General features: G+C 36.9%; 3 protein-coding genes across 6 annotated transcripts in view; 1 reads left to right on the forward strand and 2 right to left on the reverse strand.

Annotated features, from left to right (window-relative positions):
* Window positions 1-3,481, reverse strand: part of abca2 (ATP-binding cassette, sub-family A (ABC1), member 2) — a 71,076-nt gene extending 67,595 nt beyond the window's left edge. For all 3 annotated transcript variants that reach the window (XM_051892632.1, XM_051892631.1, XM_051892633.1), the window contains exon 1: window positions 3,112-3,481. In XM_051892632.1, the coding sequence (XP_051748592.1) occupies window positions 3,112-3,177 (66 nt within the window). In that variant the 5' untranslated portion in view covers window positions 3,178-3,481. The remainder of the gene's footprint in view (window positions 1-3,111) is intronic.
* Window positions 3,383-11,055, forward strand: fut7 (fucosyltransferase 7). Of its 2 annotated transcripts, none has more exons than XM_051892640.1 (4): window positions 3,383-3,588; window positions 6,666-6,727; window positions 9,297-9,426; window positions 9,768-11,055. In XM_051892640.1, exon 4 carries the CDS (start codon window positions 9,778-9,780, stop codon window positions 10,834-10,836), a length of 1,059 nt encoding a protein of 352 aa, XP_051748600.1. In that variant the 5' UTR covers window positions 3,383-3,588; window positions 6,666-6,727; window positions 9,297-9,426; window positions 9,768-9,777; the 3' UTR covers window positions 10,837-11,055. The 2 variants fall into 2 exon arrangements, with proteins under 2 accessions (XP_051748600.1, XP_051748601.1); XM_051892641.1 differs by having other exon boundaries at window positions 9,300-9,426.
* A 10,607-nt stretch (window positions 11,056-21,662) lies between these two features.
* On the reverse strand, window positions 21,663-23,325 carry LOC127512883 (popy class I histocompatibility antigen, alpha chain E-like). The gene is made up of 2 exons (XM_051894240.1): window positions 22,747-23,325; window positions 21,663-21,979 (listed from the first exon to the last, which is right to left on the reverse strand). The coding sequence occupies exons 1-2, from the start codon at window positions 22,925-22,927 to the stop codon at window positions 21,663-21,665; spliced, it is 498 nt and encodes a 165-aa protein (XP_051750200.1). The 5' UTR covers window positions 22,928-23,325.
* Between the last annotated feature and the right edge of the window lie 508 nt (window positions 23,326-23,833).

The raw sequence follows: 23,833 nt of genomic DNA on the forward strand, positions 1-23,833 counted from the left end.
AACAATACAAGCTGTCATTTAGCTGTGAGGGATTTTATGGAACTTAAATGCATCCTCATCATCAAATCAACATAAAATATCAGTCTTAGACTGCAAACATTAAGATAACTGACTTACATAAAACTGTTAGCCATCAACTGCATCCCCATCAACTGCCTTTTGTAATCAACAGATTGCACAGTAAATAATTACCTCAAGTCTAAATCATAAAAACACATCATCCATAATACCATACATCACTTATAGGTGCACTGTCTTTGACAAACATCTGAACACACCTGCACTCCACCACCATTAAACCACAAATACTCTTGACAAAGAGCTGACATATCAGCGGTGAGTAACCAATAAAGGTAGGCAGCCAGTAGAGAGTTGAACTCACTGGACCTCATTCATTTAGAATCCACAGAACAGAGCAAGCTGAACCTTTTGCTGACTAGCCACTTCCCAGGGCCCCATCAATCTACAAAGCCTTCAAACTCCCCCTGAAGTGGACCTATGTGATCAAACCAACCTAGTGACGTAACTGTTACTATTCTTACTGGGGTGATCCTTACCTCCAGGGAGCCTGACGTCTGCTGCAAATGTGAGCTATTGTAAAATGCTTCTGCTTCTAAAAATAACATGGAGCAGCGAGGCTCATAAAGATAGGAACAATGCTTAGTAATTAAGTATCTGCTCGAGGTCAAGACGCTACTCAAAGAAGGGTTGCTTATTTCCTAATTGAGTGTTAGGGCAAGGCTCTTGAGAGCCCACTTCTGTTCAATACCAGGTCACGCAGTTACAGAAAGCTGATATGATAAAGACAACGATAAAGTTACAAGCCCTCTTTTGGATCAAGTCATGCGATCAATATCGTGTGACAGGATGTGACATCATTCAGACACCTGCAAAGAACCACATAGTAGTGAATCAAAGTAACTAACTCTCTCCGAACTATTTGAAAAATTCATGTTTTCACTTGCTCATATGCATGTCCTGAAACATCAGGTCAATCGGTACAACCGCTATAAAACATGGAAAATGTTGTAATATTTTAAAAACTTGTACTAAATATAAAATGTTTGATTGTCCTAGATATCAGATATCAGCCTGTTAGCATTGTTTGAAAATATCTTCATTCGGTATAACCAAAAGTGTCACTCAGTAAAACCAAAATTATGGTTAAACGGAATGACTTTTTTGGTGACAAATTTTGTCCATCTTGTAAAAAATGACAAAAGCAGTGTTAACTGATTTATAAAAAACACGTAATCTCATTGTTAACACTTAATAAAACTTTAAATTCAAAATTAATTATATCTCAGTTAGGTTTTTTTACACTTTTAAAAATGTATTAATGGGTTAATTGGTTAATGTATTAACCAACATGAACTAACCATGAGCAATACATTTGTTACAGTATTTATTCATCTTTGTGAATGTTAGTTTAAAAAAAAAATACAGTTGTTCATCATTGTTTGTTCATGTTAGTTCACAGTACATTAACTAATGTTAACAAATACAACTTTTGATTTTAATAATGTATTAGTAAATGTTGAAATTAATAAATACTGTAGAAGTATTGTTCATTCTTAGTTCATGTGGTAACACTTTATTTTAGGGTCTTTTAACTAGTTGCTTATTAGCATGCATATTACTAGAATATTAGCTATTTATTAGTACTTATTAAGCACATATTAATGCCTTATTCTGTATGACCATATTCTACATTCTTAATCCTACCCAATACCTAAACTTAACAACTAACTTACTAACTATGAGCAGTAAATTAGGAGTTTATTGAGGGAAAGTCGTAGTTAATAGTTTATATGTGTTCCCTATACTAAAGTGTTACCGTTAACCAACGTTAACTAATGAAACCTTATTGTAAAGTGTTACCAAATGCTAATATTCAATATTCAAATGTAACATCTAAATGAATATGTTGTCTATATTATAGTTCATTTTGTATTTTGTATACTGGTACAGTGTATGTTTTTGTGTGCTCTGTATATCATATGTACAGTGGGGTCCAAAAATCTGCAAACACAAATGAAAAAGCATCTATTTTGCATTTTTATAAATAAAAATTTCCATAAAAAATTATATTAGCAGCATACTAATTAGACTGAAAAAATGAACTGAAAAATTAACATTAAATTAGATTTGAAAATCCTAAATACCAGATTTTCAAGGTGGTTTCAGACTTTTGAATTCCACTGTATATCTTTTTGCTCTTAGTAATAATACTCATTACATTAGGGTTTTTCTTTTTACATAAAGATTTTCTGTTGCAACTAAGCACAGATTCAGTTTTTTGCTTTGCATTTGTTTTTGTTGTTTGCTGTTGCAACATTGCATTTACCCCTCCCACGTGGATTTATAAAGGTTGCTCTGCTCCTACAAGACGAATTAAAATTAGCCCTTTGGGGACAAAAATGACAAAACTACACGATAACTACTAACATTTTCATTCAGGGCCAAGTGGATGGTGAACACCATAGTACTTTAGTCCCTGAAGCACCAGGATCATGTTTCCTGATAGTTAAAGGCCAGTGACATGTCATAAGGCAGACATTTTGCATATTGCATGTTTGTTTAAGTGCAACTGAACGTTAGGAGAGGCTGAGCTTCCTCTGATTCAGTACACTTTAAAACACATCAGGGATAAAATGGTTATTTTCTCAACATCAGTAGCAGACAATCTATCACCCTGCTAACAGGTTGCACCTCAACTTGCCTGAGATGTGTGGTCAAAGTCAAACTAACAGGCGTTGTGTTTAGGCAACAACCTGTTAGGTTGCTAACAACCTGTTAGTAGGTGATCGACTGTCTACACAACTTCCTTTAAGCTAAGTGGTTCCGCCCACGTTGTTTCAGAAAATGTGAAAATTTAGAAGGCCAGATCGTGCTGAAGCTGTAACGTTACAGCAATCTGAATAACATACTATTTGCCTGTAGACTGTATGTTTTGCAATTCTTCAATCCGTGCTGACACCCGCCTGCTCGTGCATCTCTAGCGATGTTCTTGTTTTTAGCAAACAAAAAAACCCACCAAGGCCTTAATAAAATAAAATAAATAATAAAATAAAATAAAAACACGCGATACGTGTAAACAAATACACTTACCGGTCCCCTCCGCTTTAAAGTCACGTTCTTCCACAGGAGAAGGTGTAGCTGGTGAAGAAATCCCATTTTCGATGAGTTGGAGAAGGAAGTCGCAAATTATAATCTATTCATCACAGTGTTGTTGTTTTGAGATTCCGCTTTATTTGCATTTTGTCCTCCCCGGCGTGTGACAAAGCCAAACATCCTGAAATAAGAGGGCTGGGTTTGTGAACAAAATGCTCTTGTGGTAGCAGCAGATACAGATATTCGCATCTCATTGAGCAGTGGGCGGATACAATGACAGCTTCAGACAAACGTAGCGAACGAACGTTTCTTATTGCTATAGTAACTTGAGCTCATTGAGCGCGCGACCGATGTGTCAAGTAGATCAGATGTGATTTTTATGGTAATCTAACGGCTGCCTCAGCTGGATTACTGATGCGCTGCTGAATCCTCATCATTCTGCGACGCTGGGCTATTTATAGAAACTCCATCGATGTGAGAACATTTTAATCTCCCCATCTTTAGCTTTACTTCTGGGACTGAGGTAATCCCTCCTGGATGGACAGACTTATCCGAGATCACATTTTTTTTTTTTTTGTAGCTGTCGTGGATTGTATGAAGTCTGTGATCTTTGATCAGTGTACTGATTATAGCGAGCTACCCTTGAAAAGAGTTTTGAGAGTGAGAAAAGCGAATAGCACCCTCTGCAGCATGGCACTGGTCTCAACGGTAGCCTGAGTTGGTAATGAATAGCACGACTAGTCCTACAGGCATCACGATTTGTAAAGAAAAAGAAAAAAACATGACATATAGCCTAATAAATATATGTTCCTAGTAACAACCATTAGACACGCATCAAGGCCAGATGTTCTGGGGGAACTCTGTGGGAGACCATTAACTGGGGGATTATAATATTACCAGAGGCAATAGTTTGTGTAAGCGAACGAATTTTTTTTTTCTTTTTTTTTTTTTTTTTTAAACGTCAATGTTCTGACTCATAGGCAATTAGCATACTATTTTTACTATTTCTGCCTTGTCTGTGAATTAGTATTCTCTTCCGAAACCGAAATCGTTCAGGGAAGCCCCACATGACATGCAAGAAAAAAAATTCGTTCCCTCGATTTATAAATCATGCGCATGATTTATAAATCGAGGGAACGAATTAGTAAATCGTGCGCACGATTTAGCATTATATTTTTTCCCTGCATGTCATGTCTGGGGCTCCGTACTCCCTATCCTTTCTGCATTCAAAGACTATCAGGGCCGTTTCTATTCATAGGCGAATAGAATAGCCATCACCTGGAGGGGGCGCCAATAAACTTTTTACTTTTTACTTTTAAATATACGTTTACCGGCACTACATTTTAGAAGGGGTGTGTCTAAAGGGTGGCACGGCCACCTTGAAAGATGATTGCCGCCCCCACTGGTTACTCCCAACGCCATTGCCATTGGATCAGAGCGCTGTCAATTACTGCCTGATTGTTGCATGTAAAGTTTGTATTTGCAGCTCAACAACTCCTTTAGATAAGGCCAATGTCAGTGCTTTGGCAAGGTAGCGCTTTTTTTTTTTTACCATGCAATAAAGCTAAAAGTTAAAAGTCCAAATTTAAAAAAAAAAATTATTTGACAACTGCATGCGCGCCCCAAATCTGTGGAACTCACAATTAATGCGCTGAACCTCGGATATTAGTGTCTTAAATATAAAGAAAAAGCCAAAGCTGGGTCCCAACTCTACGGAGCCCCTAAAGGGACGTGGTGGTGGAAAAAAATTGGGATGGGAGGAAAAAAATTTTTTTTCAAATCTTTTGCGTTCCCTCGCAAAACTTTGGCGTTCCCACGCAAAGATGTTATCGTTCCCTTGCTGTGAGCTCGGAAAAACACTTCCTCTTTAATGTCCCGCTGGCTGTAGTGGTGTTTCAGTCAGCTCCATATGTTAAAAAATGCACACAAATAATGCGCGACTCATAGAGTTTGAACTTGATGGACTCAAATACAAAAAAAATGCAGTCAGTGCTTAACTCAAGGAGTTCAGTAAAGTTGCCGATATATTCACAGATTCGAATTTCCTGGATAACTCTTGAGCTAAACGTTGTTAAAACACAATTGCAGCTATTTCCAATCATAGTAACCTAGACAACGAGCTACAACAATCCAATTTTCCTCAAATGTGCTTTATAATAAATTGGTCTCTATGAGCAGGCGGCAGAGAGACAAGTCTGAAAAGTGCAAACCCCAAAACCCTTTTGCTGAAATGGGTGTTTTATATTATGAAAAATACAACTTAACTGTAACACACTGTACTGTCACCAAATTTAGTTCATACGTCACTGCTCTCCTGCTGGTTGTACCGGAACACTTAGTTTGCCTAAAAAAAAAAAAAAGCATAACTTTTATGATTATTTATTATGAAACAAAATCAATAACTTCAGTGTTATTAGTAAAAATATTAAATAAATTGTAATGCCATCATATTCAGTAAGCAATTATCATGCAAAAGGTGTTGTTAAGCTGTTACTAACATCATTTGTGTAAAGGCCTTTATGTGCTACTTGCCAAACTAAGTGTTGTAGTACCTATAACCAGCAGGAGAGCAGTAATGTGTTAACTGAATTTGGTGACAGTACAGTGTGTTACAGTGAAGTTATTGAGTATTTGTATTTTTCATAATACAAAATGAGCAAAATGGTTTTGGGTTTTGCACTTTTCAGACGGTCCCTTCAGACGTGTCTGGAGGGAACACAAAAGTTTTGCGAGGGAACGCAAAAGATTTGAAAAAAATTTTTCCTCCCTTCCCAATTTTTTTTCCCCACCACGTCCCTTTAGGGGCTCCGTACAACTCAAAGGCTGCATCCTTCGAAGGCCGCGAAGGTCGGACTGAGCGTTGATAAAGGGTTAGTTCACTCAAAAATGAAATTTTTTTGTCATTAATTACGCACCCTCATGTCGTTTCCCAGCAACATTTGGACGTTTAATGACCGTTGAGATGTCCCTCCGACACGTCCCGTCATGGTTGAAAAATTGTTCCAAAATGAAATTTGAACGGACGTCTTTGACGTTATCTTATTAATTTATTAAGTGATTAGGCTAATTATTATATATTGTTATTGTTATAATTATTATATATCACTTAGCTAAAAGTCAAAGTAACAATATACATGCAACCCCAGATAATGTAGACATGTACAAATGTATCTGAATGCATTTTTAGGAAATGTTTTGTGTTACATATTTTTTACCGATTTATGCTGTCCTATTGCGACTATTTTTGGCCAGGGACACGACGTTGCCGTCGGACCGATGTGTGCTGGGTCCAAACCCGTAAGACCTCCGTTCATGTTCAGAACACAAATTAAGATACTTTTGATGAAATCAAAAGCTTTCTAACCTCCCTACAGACAGCAACGTCATAACTGATTTTAAGGCCCAGAAAAGTAGTAAAGACATTGTTAAAATAGTCCATGTGACTATAGTGGTTCAACCTTAATGTTATAAAGGGACGAGAATACTTTTTGTGCGCAAAAACAAAACAAAAATAACAATTTTATTCAACAATTTCTTCTCTTCCCTGTCAGTCTCCTAGACGCTGTTGACGTTCTTTACGTTTTGAAGATGAAGGGTTTGGAACAACATGAGGGTGAGTAATTAATGACATAAATTTCATTTTTCGGTGAAATAACCATTTAAATGGGACAGTCTAGCCTACGGAGGACTTCTTGTCGCCTAGACAGTTACCGTTGATGAGCGGCAGTTTGTACTGGAATTTTTAAATAAAAAAACAGGGTTCACAACCTAAATATGTTTACCATGGCCCATTTATATACATAATAAAGAGTATAAACTATATAAAATCACATCTTGGTAAGATATAAGTCAACATATGAACCTCCTTACATATATATATATATATATATATATATATACAGTGCCCTCCATAAGTAAAGACAAAACTGCTCTGTTTGTCTGTTTGCTGTGGAGTCAAAAAAATCTGTAAATAGGATTAAAAGATCAATATGAGACAAAAGTACAGAACGTACTGTTCTATTATTGGCTGTTTGAACACATACATGTTTTACCAACTAAGAACACAGCACTTTTAGAGTTTCAACCCTCTGTGTAATGTGAGCATAAGTATTGGGACAATTGGCTTACAGATGTTTCTAAGTGGTCAGCTGTGTCCTGTTGTATTAATTGTTCAGACATTAAAAGCAGGGAATGTGTCGTATTCGTTATGTTCATTGTTTCTGCGTTCTGAGTCTTGTTTGGTGATGACACAATCATGCCAGGATGAAGAAGAGGGAGGTGACTTTGAGAGAAAACCAAGCAATTTGGATGCTAAAAGAAAAGAGGAGCTCAGTTAGAGCTATGGCTCAAACATTGGGCATAACCAAATCAGAAATTTGTAATGTTCTGAAAAAGAAAGAAACCACTGGCGACTTCAGCAACCAACAATGACCAGGTCGGCAGAGAAAAACAGCAGTTGATGACAGACAAATCATAAAAGCTGTGAAAAAGAACCCTAAAATAAGTGTCAGTGAAATCACCAACAACCTCCAGAAAGCTGGGGTGATGGTCTCACAATCTACTGTTCGCAGGAGACAGCAGAATTACAGAGGCTACATGCAAGATGCAAACCTCTAATCAGCACGACAAATAGAAAAGTCAGATTAGAGTTTGCAAAAAAGCACAGAGATGAGCCAGTAGATGGAGAGACGAGACAAAGATTAACCTTTATCAAAGTGATGGGAAAGCAAAAGTGTGGAGGAAAAAAAGAAATTGCACATGATTCTAAGCATACAGCCTCATCTGAAAAGCACGGTGGAGGTAGTGTCATGGCATGGACATGCATGGCTGCCTCTGGAACAAGCTTACTCCTCTTTATTGATGACTTAATGTATGACGGTGGCAGCAGAATGAATTCGGAAGTATACAAAACCATATTGGCTACCAATGTTCAAGAAAAAACTGCCAGACTCATAGAGAAGTGCTTGATATTGCAACAGAATCAATTCAACAGGATCTGACATTTCAACAGATCATGACAAGTCATCAGTATGACTGACTATGACTGCACAAAGCTCTAAATGTTCAGTGTGGGTTAGAGAGCAGCTTGTGGTTTTCTTTCTCATCAGCACCACGGCACAACTGTAAAAAAGTAACTCTAAAATCTTTTGATCCACCCACAAAGTTTTTCTTTCACTATATGACAACAAATGCACAAATCATTTAAATGGCCAACTCACAAAATTCACAATAAATCATAAAATCCGTTCTCTTGCTAAATTGACAACCTTTAAAATCTGAATGGAAAGAATACAGTCTATATTACAGTGCTCAGCGTAAATGAGTACACCCCCTTTGAAAAGTAACATTTTAAACAATATCTCAATGAACACAAAAACAATTTCCAAAATTTTGACAAGACTACGTTTTATATAACATCTGTTTAACTTATAACATGAAAGTAAGGTGAATAATATAACTTAGAGAACAAAATTTTCAGTTTTCAGTCTTTTTTTTTTTACAGTCTACGGTCAATCCTCATTAGTCACCGGCATTTCCGCGGTGGCTAATCACAACGCCTCTGATTGGACATTGCATTCCTAAATTCAACAAAACCATGTGTGATTGGTTATAATGCTCAACACTGCAAACTACACGCGTAAAAGAAAATGACTATAAATATGATGTAACGAACAAATCTACTGTAAATGTAATGACGCAATTTTCATATTTATAGGTAATGGTTCATATCACGGGTAGACTACTTTCTCTGAACCCCCCAGCATCTTATTTTGTTATCCTTCAGGGGGGATCAAGACCCCCCCCCCAAACCACCCCGTAATTCGCACCCTGGATATAACCTGTGCGCATGAAATGTGATTTGTCTTGCAGTGGGGCAGACCAAAGCATTTCAGATGGATAACAGCTCAATCCATACTTTTAAATGTTCATGTTTTAAACATATACAAATGTTTCCTTAAACCCCTTATATTAAAATCCTCTTAAGTATTTCCTGTAAAATATTATCTGAACCACAAGTACAGTGTGTACGCTATAAGTGTGTAGTTTTGTGTAATATCACTGAAGCAATCTTGCCTCCTCTGTGGCAAAAAAAGGTGTGGCTTCCACACACGTGCAGGGTGAATCTTTGCACCACAGATGATTTCATGTCCAGAATTCTAATTTGTGAATTCATCTGCCAGCAGGCGGGGCCGGACCGGATACACACTTTCTCTGTATATGTCATTCACCCACAAAAAAAGTGACACTCTGCTTTCAAACAAACACATCGCTTACTTAAATTTTATGTTGCTCCTGGACTCTCAACCCAAGGCAAGTACATTATTTAATTGTGGCTGTTATTATGTTTGAAAATACAATTACAAAAAGAAATAGATTTTTATGCATAGATGTAAATTATTGACCATTATTAGGAACATTTTAGGAAAAATAAATACATTATTTGGCTATTAAAATGGCAGTGCATAGTATATTGATTCCAACCTGCTTTAATATTGGTGCAGTTTTTCTGAAAACACACCCATGCAAAGTTGTAACTGAAACCATATTGATTAAGTGTTCGTACATGTTCACGCCATCACATCACATCATGTGACTAAATTGATTTTATGCTGTCTAATATCTGTAACCACCTCACTTCTTTGTCTTCACAGTATTTGTGCCATGCAATTAATGAAACAACATAATCATGCCCTCTGTTGTCTCTTTGGCTTTGTACTGCTCTACAATTTTTTATCCTGGTGTAAAAACATGCTACTCTTGAGTCAGATTGAGACCAGCGGACCAAAAGTTCTCGAGCATAACATCACCATCCTCCTGTGGCACTGGCCTTTCGGAGTTCGCTACACAGTGGAGAGAGACGTCTGTATGGATAAATATAAAATCCCTAGATGCTTTCTGGAGGATAACCGATCCATTTTCGCTCAAGCAGATGTTGTAGTCTTCCACCACTATGAGCTCTGGACCTGTCGCTCTAAACTTCCTATCCACCTTACGCGTCCACCAAAGCAGAAGTGGCTTTGGTTATCACTGGAACCTCCCATAAACAACCACAACCTTAGCAACTACAACGGCTTGTTTAACTGGACAATGAGTTATCGCCGTGACGCTGACATCTTCATGCCATACGGAGAACTTGTTTCTAAAAGGACTAACACCACGTACATCATTCCGAAGAAGAGCGGCTGCCTAGTTTGCTGGGTGGTCAGCAAATACAAAGCCAATCAGAGTCGCTCTCTAATTTTCCAGCAGCTGAAGAAACACATTCCATCAAATCTGATGGAAGTATATGGTAAGTGGTCCAAGCGGCCGCTCTCGAACAAAAAGCTGCTTTCCACCATATCTCGATGTTACTTCTACCTTGCCTTTGAAAACTCAGTATCTACAGACTATATCACAGAGAAGCTATGGCGAAACTCCCTTCAGGCAGGGAGTGTGCCGGTGGTGCTCGGCCCACCCAGGAACATTTATGAACTATCGATTCCACCGGAATCATTCATCCATGTAAATGACTTCAGCAGCATTAAGGCGCTGGCTACTTTCTTAAGTCAAGTGGCCGCTGATAGAGAGCGTTATGAATCTTATTTTAGATGGCACCATTACTATGATGTTAGAATGTACACAGACTGGAAAGAGAGACTCTGTAATATTTGCATGCACTATGATCTGCTCTCTAAGCATAAAAAAGTGTACAATGACCTGTACAGCTGGGTCAACAGCTAATACTTCCAGCATCTATTTTGTTATGTTTTTATTGACATCTTTTTCTGATAAAATAATATGTGAAGGAATATTAAATACTAAGTTCAGGGTCTGCTCTCGTCGGTAATTTGCTGGTTTGCTTTATCTCCTGCTCTCTTCCGGTCTCCGTGTTTTTGTTTTGGTCTTTTGTAAATAAAAGTGACTGCTTTTACATTTAAAATAAAAATACTTCATACAAGAGGTGATGCCTCTATTTTGTAATCTTTGTGTGATAAAATAATGTTTGAAGCAATAAATAATATATCATTTTTATTATAATAATAAATCTATAATAAATATACAATAATAGAAATAAAACATTTAAAAGTAGTAGGCTTCTAAAGACTTTAAACATTTAAACCAAGCTTTTTCTTTTAAAAGCATGGGTTTTCAAATAAGTTTCCTTTGCTGATAACCTTATCTGATCTTTGAAAGTACTGTCAAATATACTTGAAACCTGTCCTGAGATTTCATAGATTTCATTGTTATAGCATTATAGCATTGGTTTATTCCAGTTGTTACTTTATTAATATTTAAACAATGGCATTTGTTTCTCATTCCAACCCTGCTTTCAAGATTAAATGTCATGAAGTGTTGTTACCAAATAGATGTGTGCATTCAGTGTGTCGGGAACACCCTTCCGATGTGATATTTACAGGTCATCAAGGTTTCGTCAGATTCTCGTAAAGTGTCAGTGCAATTTCAAAGCACCAATGCATGCATATACATATAAATAAATAAATAATATGATATCCCCTTCAGCCAATAAAATTAAAATCTATTTGCCATGCTGGCAACAAGTGAAGGAGACATTAGCACATGATACAATCAAACCAAAAATTATTCAGACATTTTTGATATTTTTGATATATATTATTTGATATATTTTTACTAGTGGGTGCAGGACACTATAGTTCATTTATGTAAGTGAGAATAGCAAAATAAAGTAAACTGTGACATATTATACCCAAATATTCTTCATACAGTGGACTACCAGTAAAACTGATAAAAATTTGGAACAAAAAATTATTCAGACACTTTGACCTGACCATGTTTTGCTTAAGTGTTATCTGGCATAATTAAGATTAATTTTTTTCTGACACAGTTTAACTCTGGAATCTTGTCATATTTTATTACCATTTTTTTTAAACTAAAGTGAATAAACTGTATTAATGAATGGAAAGGTGTCTGAATACATTTTTGGTTTGACTGTGTGTCACATGCTGTCAAGGCTCCATAGTGAGTTCATTTTAGACTTTAAAAATGCATATACATTTCATTAAAAAAAAAAAAAAAAAAAACGCACACACAAATGTGGTAATTTTTGGTAATTTTTAATGCACATTTTGGCACTTTTTGGTCCTTTTTTTAGTCCTGTGTTTTAGGTTGATGTTAGTAAGCTTGATAGAAGAAAGAACGGAAAGTATTGATGATAGTGACGGCAGTGCATCAGAAAATGAGGTCATAGTAAGAAAGGAAGAAGTTGAAGATCAAAGAGGATTGAAGCAGTGAGGGTGATGAATATAAGTCATAGATTGTTGTGGAAGTCAGGCATTTGGGTACATTATGCTATGGCAGTTTGGAAGATGTGATCTGTACTACAAACAGAGTTCAGATGCCATTGTCTATTGACTTCAGGGATGCTCCAAAAATGATGACTAAACAGGTCAAAATCGAGTTACATGTGAAAAGTGTGGGGTACACTGAAAAAGAAGAGTCTTGTTGATTTTCACTTGTGCTACAATCATTGATTTGGAATCCCAAGAAAGAAACAATATTTTTTTACTACTTTCCAGGCAGTGAAATTTTTGACATTTTCACTTGAGTTCTAAATGAAATATAGTACAACAAGATGAAATAGAACGTTGATTAAAGATTTTAATGTTTTTGAAACACTAAGACCTTTTCACTACTTCTCAGAGAGTGAAAATGCATTTGAATGTGAAGTTTCAGACAATTTGCCAAAAATAATTTATTCTAATATAGGACAAAGTCGTGTGATGGACTGGCCATCTATCCAGGGTGCTTTTCCCTCCCTCTGGCCTAGGAAACTGGGATAGGCTCCAGCCCTATGACTTAGAAGGTCGTATAAGGAATAGAGAGAGAGAGAGATAGGACAAAGTCAGTTATATATGACGGCACTCTAAAAAAGGTCAAAGGTCAGATGTAGAAAACTAATTTTGGAAAATGATTTTAGTCTGAAATATGTGTAAAATATAAAGTCATTTTTTATAGCTGTGATTTAATAATTAGTCCCATTGAGGGTTAAATATTTGCAAGATTTCATCGGAGCTGACTTTAAACAAAGCAGACTAAATCTTTACCCATTCTGCCATGGTAACAATTCTTGTGAGAACACCGTGCCCGAAACCCCCCGGAAAGCACAGAAGGACAAAGTGAGTCAGAAAGAAGCATGCCAGCTCACTCTTGCATCCGTAGGGTGTTGGTTGTGCATATCAGGCACACACACACAGGTTTGTTTTTGTGAATTGTGGGGACATTCCATAGGCGTAATGGTTTTTTTTATACTGTACAAACCGCATTTTCTATCGCCCTACACCAAACCTACACCTAAACCTACCCATCACAGGAAACTGTGCACATTTTTACTTCCTCAAAAAACCTCATTCTGTATTATTTATAAGCTTTTTGAAAAATGGGGACATGGGGTAATGTCCTCGTAAATCACCCTCTCCTTGTAATACCTATGACATACCCATGTCATTGTACAAATTTGTGTCCTGATGTGTCACAAAAATGCAGCGCACACACACACACACACACACAAACAAACACACACACAAAATCAATTAAAAACATTTTAAAATAACCTTTGCTTTGTGGGTTGTTTACTTAGGCTTTAGTAACTGCGCATCCTCAATTAGATACAAACCTAGAGGACCTGGGGTTCTATGAGTCCTTGCAAGATCTCAGTTTTTATGGTAGTTTCAGCGTCTCAGAGGGTATCAATCTCAGAAGGCTGTAAATGAATAATACATTTGACATTTAACTCTTCCTGTTTAGTTTTAAAAGTTGAAATTTTAAAATCTTCTTTTATGAACACCACTGATTACTGATACGCACCACAGCTTTTCTGTAGTCCCCAGAGACCACAACAGACCACACTCTAAAAAAAATGGCTCTATATACTACTACAGTTTTTTTGGATTGCTTACACACTAAAATTAAAAGTAGTACACTATTAGCAAAACCTTACACTCAAGAAGCAAAACATCAGCCCATATTTGCACAACTACAAGCACATTGTCAACCTCACACTTGTTGAAAAACTCTACACACAGTGATTTGCAAAACACTAAACACACTTAACATACATTACACACAAAAATCTATCATGAAGTCACTTCCTTGCAATACCAAAGCACTGACTGTCAAATTACCGCACCGTCCAACCAATTGGTTCAACACAGTCATCAGGTGTGCAAACACTTGTTTGCTTAATTGTAGACACACCAGTCAGGTGTATAAGCACTATAAAAAGCAGCAGGTGAGTTCATCGGTCTTCAAGCACAATGGAAAGAGTCAGAGAAAGAGTAAGACGAGGAGGAGAACGAGGAGAACGAGGAGGAGGACAAGGAGGAGGAGGAAGGGGAGGAAGAGGAATCAACAGAGGAGGAATCAACAGAGGAAGAGGAAGAGATGGAGGCCATGCTGGAGAGGAAGAGGAAGACAAGAAGGTGCTCAAAGAGGACCGAATCTGACAAATGAGATCCGCGCAAAACTGGTTGACCACGTTGTCAACCACGGCCTGACGCTGAGGGAGGCTGGACTGAGAGTACAGCCAAATCTAAGCCGATACACAGTGGCAAGTGTGATAAGAACATTTCGACTGGAAAATAGCTATTGTAAAAATATCATCATATCAAAAACATCTGCACGGTTTCAGTAACTGCTTACAGTACTGTATTCTATGCACTATCAGCACTTCTGTGACCTTTTTCTGTGAAATTACTGTAGTATTGTATACTGTTTTTTTTTTTCTACATAGGATTGAGGGTCAGGAACGACAAGGGGGAAGGCCTCCTATGTTCACAGAACAGCAAGAGAGGGAGAGAGTAAACATGGTTTTGGCCAACAATGCTATAACACTCAATCAGCTCCAAGCTAACATTGTCAATAACCACGCCAGTTTCAACGATATCCATCAGGTCTCAACATCAACACTGGCACGCATCCTAAAAAAAAACCATATTCAAATGAAGCAAATTTATCGAGTGCCTTTCGAGCGCAGTTCCGAAAGAGTGAAACGACTGCGGCATGATTATGCAGAGGTATGTATTCACTTTAGCAGTGTGATCTTGCATACTGTCTCATAATCTTTTACTGTACTGTAATATGTATACTAGATCTACACTGAACTACACAATTTTGCCTGACACTGTTCTTCAGAGAGTTTTACGAATGGATGGAGAGGAGATCCAGCATGAGTTCATTTACGTAGATGAGGCTGGGTTCCACCTGACGAGAACACGAAGGAGGGGAACAAACATCATTGGCCACAGGGCTATAGTCAATGTCCCAGGGCACCGTGGGTGTAATATAACACTCTGTGCAGCCATTACACAGAATGGGGTCCTCCACCGCCATGCCCATATGGGCCCTTACAACACAGCACTCATACTTACATTCTTGGACCAATTGCACAACATAACAGCAGCAAATCAAATCGATCATATGTAATACATTGTTGTCTGGGACAATGTGTCTTTCCACCGCTCTGCTCTGGTTCAGAACTGGTTTCAGCAACATCCACATTTCACCGTCCTATATCTTCCACCATACTCTCCATTCCTCAACCCTATAGAAGAGTTTTCTCGGCATGGCGGTGGAAGGTATATGATCTCCGTCTCCAGGCTGAGGTACCCCTCATCCAAGCCATGGAGGAGGCCTGTGACCAGATGGAGGTAGCAGCAATGCAAGGATGGATTCGTCATTCAGGACCTTTCTTTCCAAGGTGTCTTGCTAATGACAACATTGCCTGCGATGTTGATGAAATTCTCTGGACAGATCCAGCTAGGCGAAGAGACAATGTCTAGTGTGGTGTGTTTTTTTTTTTTTTTTTTTGTTTTTACAGTAAACTTGCAGTACAATACGTAAAGTGACATTTTGTTACAGTATTATGAATCTCCATGTCAACATTTTGGGCGTGTTGAGAAATAAAGGAGTTTCTTCAGTCTGCAACATTGGTCTTGTGTAGTGTTTGGTGAATTTACATTATATTTGTACTTTGTTGATGGTAGCCTACTCTAATCATAGGGAAGTAGAAGTGCTAAGTGTTTTAGGTTTATCACAGCAGAGGGTAACTCGTGCAAACAGAGTATAGTAATGTGAAACGTGTGTGTTTCATATGGTAACAAAGTGTGGTTTTTAAACAGAAATGTATAGTTTTTAATTATGCAAAGGATCTGTAGTGTTTTGCTAATTGGGTGTGTGGTTGTGCTAATTGTGTGTAGTGTTTTGAAAACACGGGCCCTGTTTTGAAAATCGTGCTTAAGCAATCCAAAAAAACTGTAAAAGTGGTTCTTTGACTCGTAATCATAGGGGAACCACTGTAAGTGCTGTATAGCACCAAATCTTGGTGCTTCAGTGGTTCTTCAGCGGTTCTCCACTGGTTCTTTGGGATGACTGAGGTGCTATATAGCACCACTACCGTATACAGAACCTGTTAAGCTCCTGTATGGTTAAGTGGTTCTTCAGTGGTTCTTTGGGGTGGTTAAGGTGCTATATAGCACTACTGCCATACAAAGAACCTGTAAAGCCCCTTTAAAGGTTCTTTACAAGTCAAGGAACCACTGTTGGTGCTGTTTAGCACCACATTTTTGTTGAAGAAATAAAATGTGATATGGCACCTCTTATGGGTTTTACATAGCACCATTTGATTAAGGTGCCGTAGAGCACCTTTAAAGATATAGTGCTACACAGCACCAAAGGTGGTTCCCCTATGATTACGAGCCAAGAACCACTTTTAGTGCTATACAGGTGCTGGTCATATAATTAGAATATCATCAAAAAGTTGATTTATTTCACTAATTCCATTCAAAAAGTGAAACTTGTATATTATATTCATTCATTACACACAGACTGATATATTTCAAATGTTTATTTCTTTTAATTTTGATGATTATAACTGACAACTAAGGAAAATCCAAAATTCAGTATCTCAGAAAATTAGAATATTACTTAAGACCAATACAAAGGAAGGATTTTTAGAAATCTTGGCCAACTGAAAAGTATGAACATGAAAAGTATGAGCATGTACAGCACTCAATACTTAGTTGGGGATCCTTTGGCCTGAATTACTGCAGCAATGCGGCGTGGCATGGAGTCGATCTGTCTGTGGCACTGCTCAGGTGTTATAAGAGCCCAGGTTGCTCTGATAGTGGCCTTTAGCTCTTCTGCATTGTTGGGTCTGGCATATCGCATCTTCCTCTTCACAATACCCCATAGATTTTCTATGGGGTTAAGGTCAGACGAGTTTGCTGGCCAATTAAGAACAGGGATACCATGGTCCTTAAACCAGGTACTGGTAGCTTTGGCACTGTGTGCAGGTGCCAAGTCCTGTTGGAAAATGAAATCTGCATCTCCATAAAGTTGGTCAGCAGCAGGAAGCATGAAGTGCTCTAAAACTTCCTGGTATACGGCTACGTTGACCTTGGACCTCAGAAAACACAGTGGACCAACACCAGCAGATGACATGGCACCCCAAACCATCACTGACTGTGGAAACTTTACACTGGACCTCAAGCAACGTGGATTATGTGCCTCTCCTCTCTTCCTCCAGACTCTGGGACCCTGATTTCCAAAGGAAATGCAAAATTTACTTTCATCAGAGAACATAACCACTCAGCAGCAGTCCAGTCCTTTTTGTCTTTAGCCCAGGCGAGACGCTTCTGACGCTGTCTGTTGTTCAAGAGTGGCTTGACACAAGGAATGCGACAGCTGAAACCCATGTCTTGCATACGTCTGTGCGTAGTGGTTCTTGAAGCACTGATTCCAGCTGCAGTCCACTCTTTGTGAATCTCCCCCACATTTTTTAATGGGTTTTGTTTCGCAATCCTCTCCAGGGTGCGGTTATCCCTATTGCTTGTACACTTTTTTCTACCACATCTTTTCCTTCCCTTTGCCTCTCTATTAATGTGCTTGGACACAGAGCTCTGTGAACAGCCAGCCTCTTTTGCAATGACCTTTTGTGTCTTGCCTTCCTTGTGCAAGGTGTCAATGGTCGCCTTTTGGACAACTGTCAAGTCAGCAGTCTTCCCCATGATTGTGTAGCCTACAGAACTAGACTGAGAGACCATTTAAAGGCCTTTGCAGGTGTTTTGAGTTAATTAGCTGATTAGAGTGTGGCACCAGGTGTCTTCAATATTGAACCTTTTCACAATATTCTAATTTTCTGAGATACTGAATTTGGGATTTTCCTTAGTTGTCAGTTATAATCATCAAAATTAAAAGAAATAAACATTTGAAATATATCAGTCTGTGTGTAATGAATGAATATAATATACAAGTTTCACTTTTTGAATAGAATTAGTGAAACAAATCAACTTTTTGATGATATTCTAATTATATAACCAGCACCTGTATAGCACCTTTTTTTTTTTTTTTTTTTTTTTTTTTTTAGAGTGCAGTGCTCATTTTTTGATACTTTTTTTCGACTTTTTGGTACATAGAAACTCTAAGCTATTGTGTGAAAGTTCAACGCAAAGTTGTAAACCATGCAAAGTGTTTCTACATGTTCATAGCTTCACAACACATCAGTTATTTGTCTCTCAACAGGAAAAGACTAAATTGATTTTATGCTCATATCTTTGTCTTCACAGCTTTTCTAAATATGACTCAAAGAAAGTATCAAGATCTCAACTATTGACATTGTTTTAATTTGGACTGATATTCGTAAATCAAGACAATTAGCACTCTGAACTAACCTTCATCTTAGTGTGCTGATTTGAAAATCCAGATGACAAAACCTACTGTATGAGAGTAACTTTGCAGAGCAACAGTTTGATGTGACCAATGCAATTTGCAAACGATGTCTTAAGATCGGAAAAAGCAGACAGAGGAAAAAAATCTCACATCCTCTTCAACAACATGACATCTTCAACTGGCTGTTTCTGTGGTTTCCTTTTATGCGCTAGAAACAAAAGTAAGTTTTAACTGAAGCTTTTTGACAGGTAGGAATTCTTATAGAGAATTTGTATTAATATTTAAGATTTTTGATGGAAATACAAGAGATTCCTAGAGAATTGTGTTTAAAAACCAATCATTATATCCTAGAGGATAATGTTGCTCTCGTCACTTTGGCTACATTCACCCTGTCAGTCCAAATCAGATTGGAATCTGATCTAAAATTATAGTGTGTCGCAACTGTTCAGATCCGCTCTTTTTGTGCTGCTCTTTCGTTTTTCAGAATATCTGCATTGGTTTCTATGGCAATGACCTTGCATTGGTAGACATAAGCAAATAACAACAACAACAGCAACACGGAGGGGTTTGCAATACAGGTGTTGAGTAACAAACAGAGTACCAAAGATCTAATCTGATTTTTCTAAGAAATGTTTTTATGTTTCACTTTCTCTTTAATTTATTGCATTTAAATAGAATTCCATTACAACACACTAAATCAAACATTACTCTATTGTCAGTCAATCTACCAAGTACAGGTCTCTGCAGGAGTTACCAGATCAGTGGGCGAGGCCATAAACAGAGGGGCGTTTTTGAGAGCGTTATCTGATTTGCCCATGTCAGAGTGTGGGTAGGGTTTAGGGGTGGGGTCGGGTGAAGGGGATAATTTTCATTGCATGATTTATAAACACCCACCAGTTTGAAAATACCCACAAATTCAGAAACGCCCACTTTTGTTCCGCAGAGACCTTATACTCCAATCTACTGTCATTAAATTGATTTACTGACACAAATAGGTTGCTTGTCGCCACCGTCTGGCATAATGGTGTAACAATGGTGTACGAGTCATTTACAAAAATCCCCACCATTAATTCCTAGCTATAAACTGCACACTAATATACCATTAATTGAAAAATTAAAAACAGTATTAAAGGGTGTTACTTTTTGTTCACTCAGATGTACTCCAGTCTGTCAAAACAGAAGACTAGCCTATTACAGAAAAATGACTGCATAATGCCAGAAAGTGTTGACATTTCAGTACATTTTATTTGTAAGTATTAGCCTTTAAAGGGATAGTTTACTCAAAAATAAAATGTTATCATCATTTAGGCTACTCACCCTCAAGTTGTTCCAAACCATCATTAACTTCCATATGGAAAAAATAGGCATACTAAGGAAATCAATGATGCCCTAAAAATGTTTGGTTACAAACATTCTTCAAAATATCTTCCTCTGTGTTCAGCAGAACAAAGAAATGTATACAGGTTTGGAACAACTTGAGGGTGAGTAAATGATGACAGAATTTTCACTTTCGGGTGAACTATCCCTTTAATTCGGAAGAGTAATGTGATGACAAGAAAGCAATCCAAAGTTAATGCATAAAAACCTTTTCTCTTTGTGAGAAAAAAAAAAAATATATATATATATATATATATATATATATTATAAAGACATTTCAGGTTTTGATTTCGAAATGTAATGTATTCGAATTGAATCTGAATTCCAAAATGTAATAATTGACTTTTAATTGACTTTTTTTTTTTTAATTATAATAAAAATCTTTTTTTAAATTCTATTTAATTTTAAATTAAATATTATGAATAAATGTAAACTTATTACTTATTCGGGGATGCAAACAGGTAAGGGGGAAAAAAGGTGAGAACATTGCGTGGAGCGGATATTTGCTTTACATGGTCATTTGTAGTTACTTAAGGGATTTTTTAATTTATTATTTATTACCTTATATGTCCAAAACTGTAATTTTTCACACACACACACACACACACACACACACACACACACACACACACACACACACACACACACACACAAAATTAACATAATTGTTGCAACATTTTACCAAAATCAACATTTGGTCAAAATCTCATGTTATAAAAGATGAAGTGCTATGCAGGCTATAAGAGACAATATTCTCTCTTCACCGTTCCCGCATCTCAGACCTCAAATACATGAAATATTACCCTTTATAGACATAGTTTTTAAAGAGTAAAGGAATACAGTACTTATTGAAACAACCAGTTCTTTAGGTTTACAAACATACAACCTTTCGATAACGCCCAGTATATCATCTCATTTTGATACCACCCAGGCTTTACTAACATGCATTATAACTTCTTGAATGAGAGGACAGGTCAAGTGTGATGTTGCTCCTGCTTCTAATTGTGTTAGGACAGTTGTCTGAAAGTATGCATAAGAGAGCAAAAATAGACAAAGTATTATAAAAATTAGAATAAAACTAATCAATAAATTAATAAACAACATTACAAATAACATGACTGCTAAATCGTTATTATAATTAGTTGTACTGATATTTAATAAAGATTTAGGGATTGCCAATATTGCCCTGTAAGAAATAAAATTCTAATGGACTCACCAGGTTTTCTAATTTTCAGAACAATCAGATGAATCTCAATCACAGTGAATCCAATTATAACAATGACTCCAATTACAATAATTCCAATCATGAATGGATTAAGTGAAGAGTTGTTTGATTCTGTAAGTTATATAAATCACACACACACACACACACACACACACACAGAAATGACAATAATGAAATTACATTGAATCACTACATTTATTACACAAATAAATTCTAAAGTTCTACAGTACATGTTCATAAAAAAATTAAAAAAAATTATGCATTATCCATTACACTTACTACTGTTGCTTATGATTTCATCTTCTGTCAGAATCTTCTGGATGTCTTTTGTCAAACTCTTGTGTTGCACCACACAGCTGTACTGGTTCCTCTTCCACTCTTCTGTCTTTACTTTGAGTCTGACATGCTTCTGGAAGGTTTTGTCAGGATTTGGTAAAGTTTCTCCAGTCTCCACATATTCATGGTACTCCTGTCCATTTTTTCTCCAGGTAATATTCACTTTTGCTGGGTAGAAACCTGTGGCATGGCACAGCACTGGAGAGGAGGAGTTCTTCTGCAGCAGAGACACTTTGGGAGGGACTAAAAATATATATAACTTATGAATTAAATCTTCTACTGTACGGCATACTAACTTAATGTTATGTTTACACAGCAAAAACTAAGCTATCTTGGGTATGTCACAGAGAAAGAGGAAAATCCATTGCAAAGAATTAATATTTTAGCTAAATTAAAATACATTCAAACATTAACATGTAATGAAAAGTAATGTATTACAATATTGCGTTACTCCCTAAAAAAATTAACTAATTGTATTACTTATTTACTTTTTATGGAAAATAATGCGTAAGATTACTTTTGCGTTACTTTTTCTCACCTGGGCTTGTTTTTTAATAACAAAAAAAAAGTTTTATTTTTGGCACATGTAAAGGCCCTTTCACATCAAAAGTGAAATGAATAAGCTTCAGGCTGATCACAAATATGATGTTTATCTAAAATAATTTTTGCTTAGTAGTATGGTTGAATTGGTGCTCATACATGCTCACATTTAGTCTAGAACTACAAACCATCATGTTCACACAGCGCACACAACACCTCTGCACTTACTCCCGATTTCTCTCAACATGGGGACAGGAAAGCTGCCAGTCAATACATGGGAAAACAAAGTAACTTGCTTTACTTATTTGAAAAAGTAACTCAGATATTTTGTTGTAAATTTAAAAATAATGCATTACTTTAATAGTTATCTGATTACGTAACTAACTTGTAATGCGTTACCCCCAACACTGTTAACATGAATCACAATAATTATAAAAAAAAACAAATAAACCTTCACCACAATGCATTACATTTTCTGTTAAAAGTAGCTCTGCCGTAATCCAAGTAGCGTTGTAGAAAGATAACACAATCATCTATGATGAATTTTAGGGAATGTTCAAGCAGATCAGGTTTGTTATTCCAATTTTCTGCAATGTTGTCTGCATCCTGCATTTGTGACATGTATTTTTTCTTCTCTAAATCCAGTGTCATGTGATTCTCTCCATCAAAACCAACATGAATAGACCTATTTATCTGTCTAGTTTCATTGTCCCAATCACAAAGGCATATCCATTGATAAGTGTGCACATCTGTGTTACCCAGCTCCTGGGTCAGACGTAATAACCCAGTGTTTGGGTAGTTTTTGTTTTACCCAGATGGGTCAGACATAACAACCCAGGGGTTGAGTTATTTATCATGGACTTTTTGCGACCTCTTCGGGAGAGCAGTGCAGCTCTGTCAAATTGGTGCATGTCAGCCTGTGTTGCACTTGGCATAAGGTAAAGGCAGCCAATACATTAAAAGACCAATTTTGGGTTAATATTCATCAAGCAGGGACCGTAATACAATCCAACACAGACTCTATGAAATGGGGATTTTTAATATGTATTAAAAACTAAAATAAAGGAATTATCATGCAAACCAGTGGTTGTGTGGAGTATTTAAAAAAAGTTTAGAGGATTTAACCCTTGTGCGACCTTATGGACATTTTTGTCTTGTTTAGTTTTGTTTTTTTGATCATTTTGCCTGTGTTAATGCCAACTGCATAAATTTTGGCTTAGGTGTGTATTTTTATTGGAATTTTACTATTTCACCCCCATTTCCTTTAAAAAATCTATTTTGCACTGTAGGTACAAAAAATAGTTTCTCTCAGGACCTGCATTTTTTAATCCAGGGGCCATTTAACTATAAAATATTGCAATCTTTGTTAATAGGCTTTCATTCTGTTGCCAAGGCTTCAAAATGAAAATTTTTACTACTTTTTTACCAGATGGTGCCATTTTCTCAAGTTTGATCCATGAAGCAAAAACTCGCTTTAATTCTGATTTCTGCTTATGCATATTATAGAGCCAACTGGTTAAATTATGCAGCTATAATTGTGTGGGTGTGTTGAATGTC

Source organism: Ctenopharyngodon idella, chromosome 5, assembly GCF_019924925.1.
Source record: "Ctenopharyngodon idella isolate HZGC_01 chromosome 5, HZGC01, whole genome shotgun sequence".
Lineage (NCBI taxonomy): Eukaryota > Metazoa > Chordata > Actinopteri > Cypriniformes > Xenocyprididae > Ctenopharyngodon > Ctenopharyngodon idella.

Excerpts from the sequence above, each read along its gene's own strand:
- fut7 (XM_051892640.1), top strand. The coding sequence starts at position 9,778 with ATGCAATTAATGAAACAACATAATCATGCCCTCTGTTGTCTCTTTGGC.
- LOC127512883 (XM_051894240.1), bottom strand. The coding sequence starts at position 22,927 with ATGACACTGGATTTAGAGAAGAAAAAATACATGTCACAAATGCAGGAT. Across the intron at positions 21,980-22,746 it reads AGCTACTTTTAACAGAAAAT|TCCCTCCCAAAGTGTCTCTG; the intron begins GTAATGCATTGT and ends ATATATTTTTAG.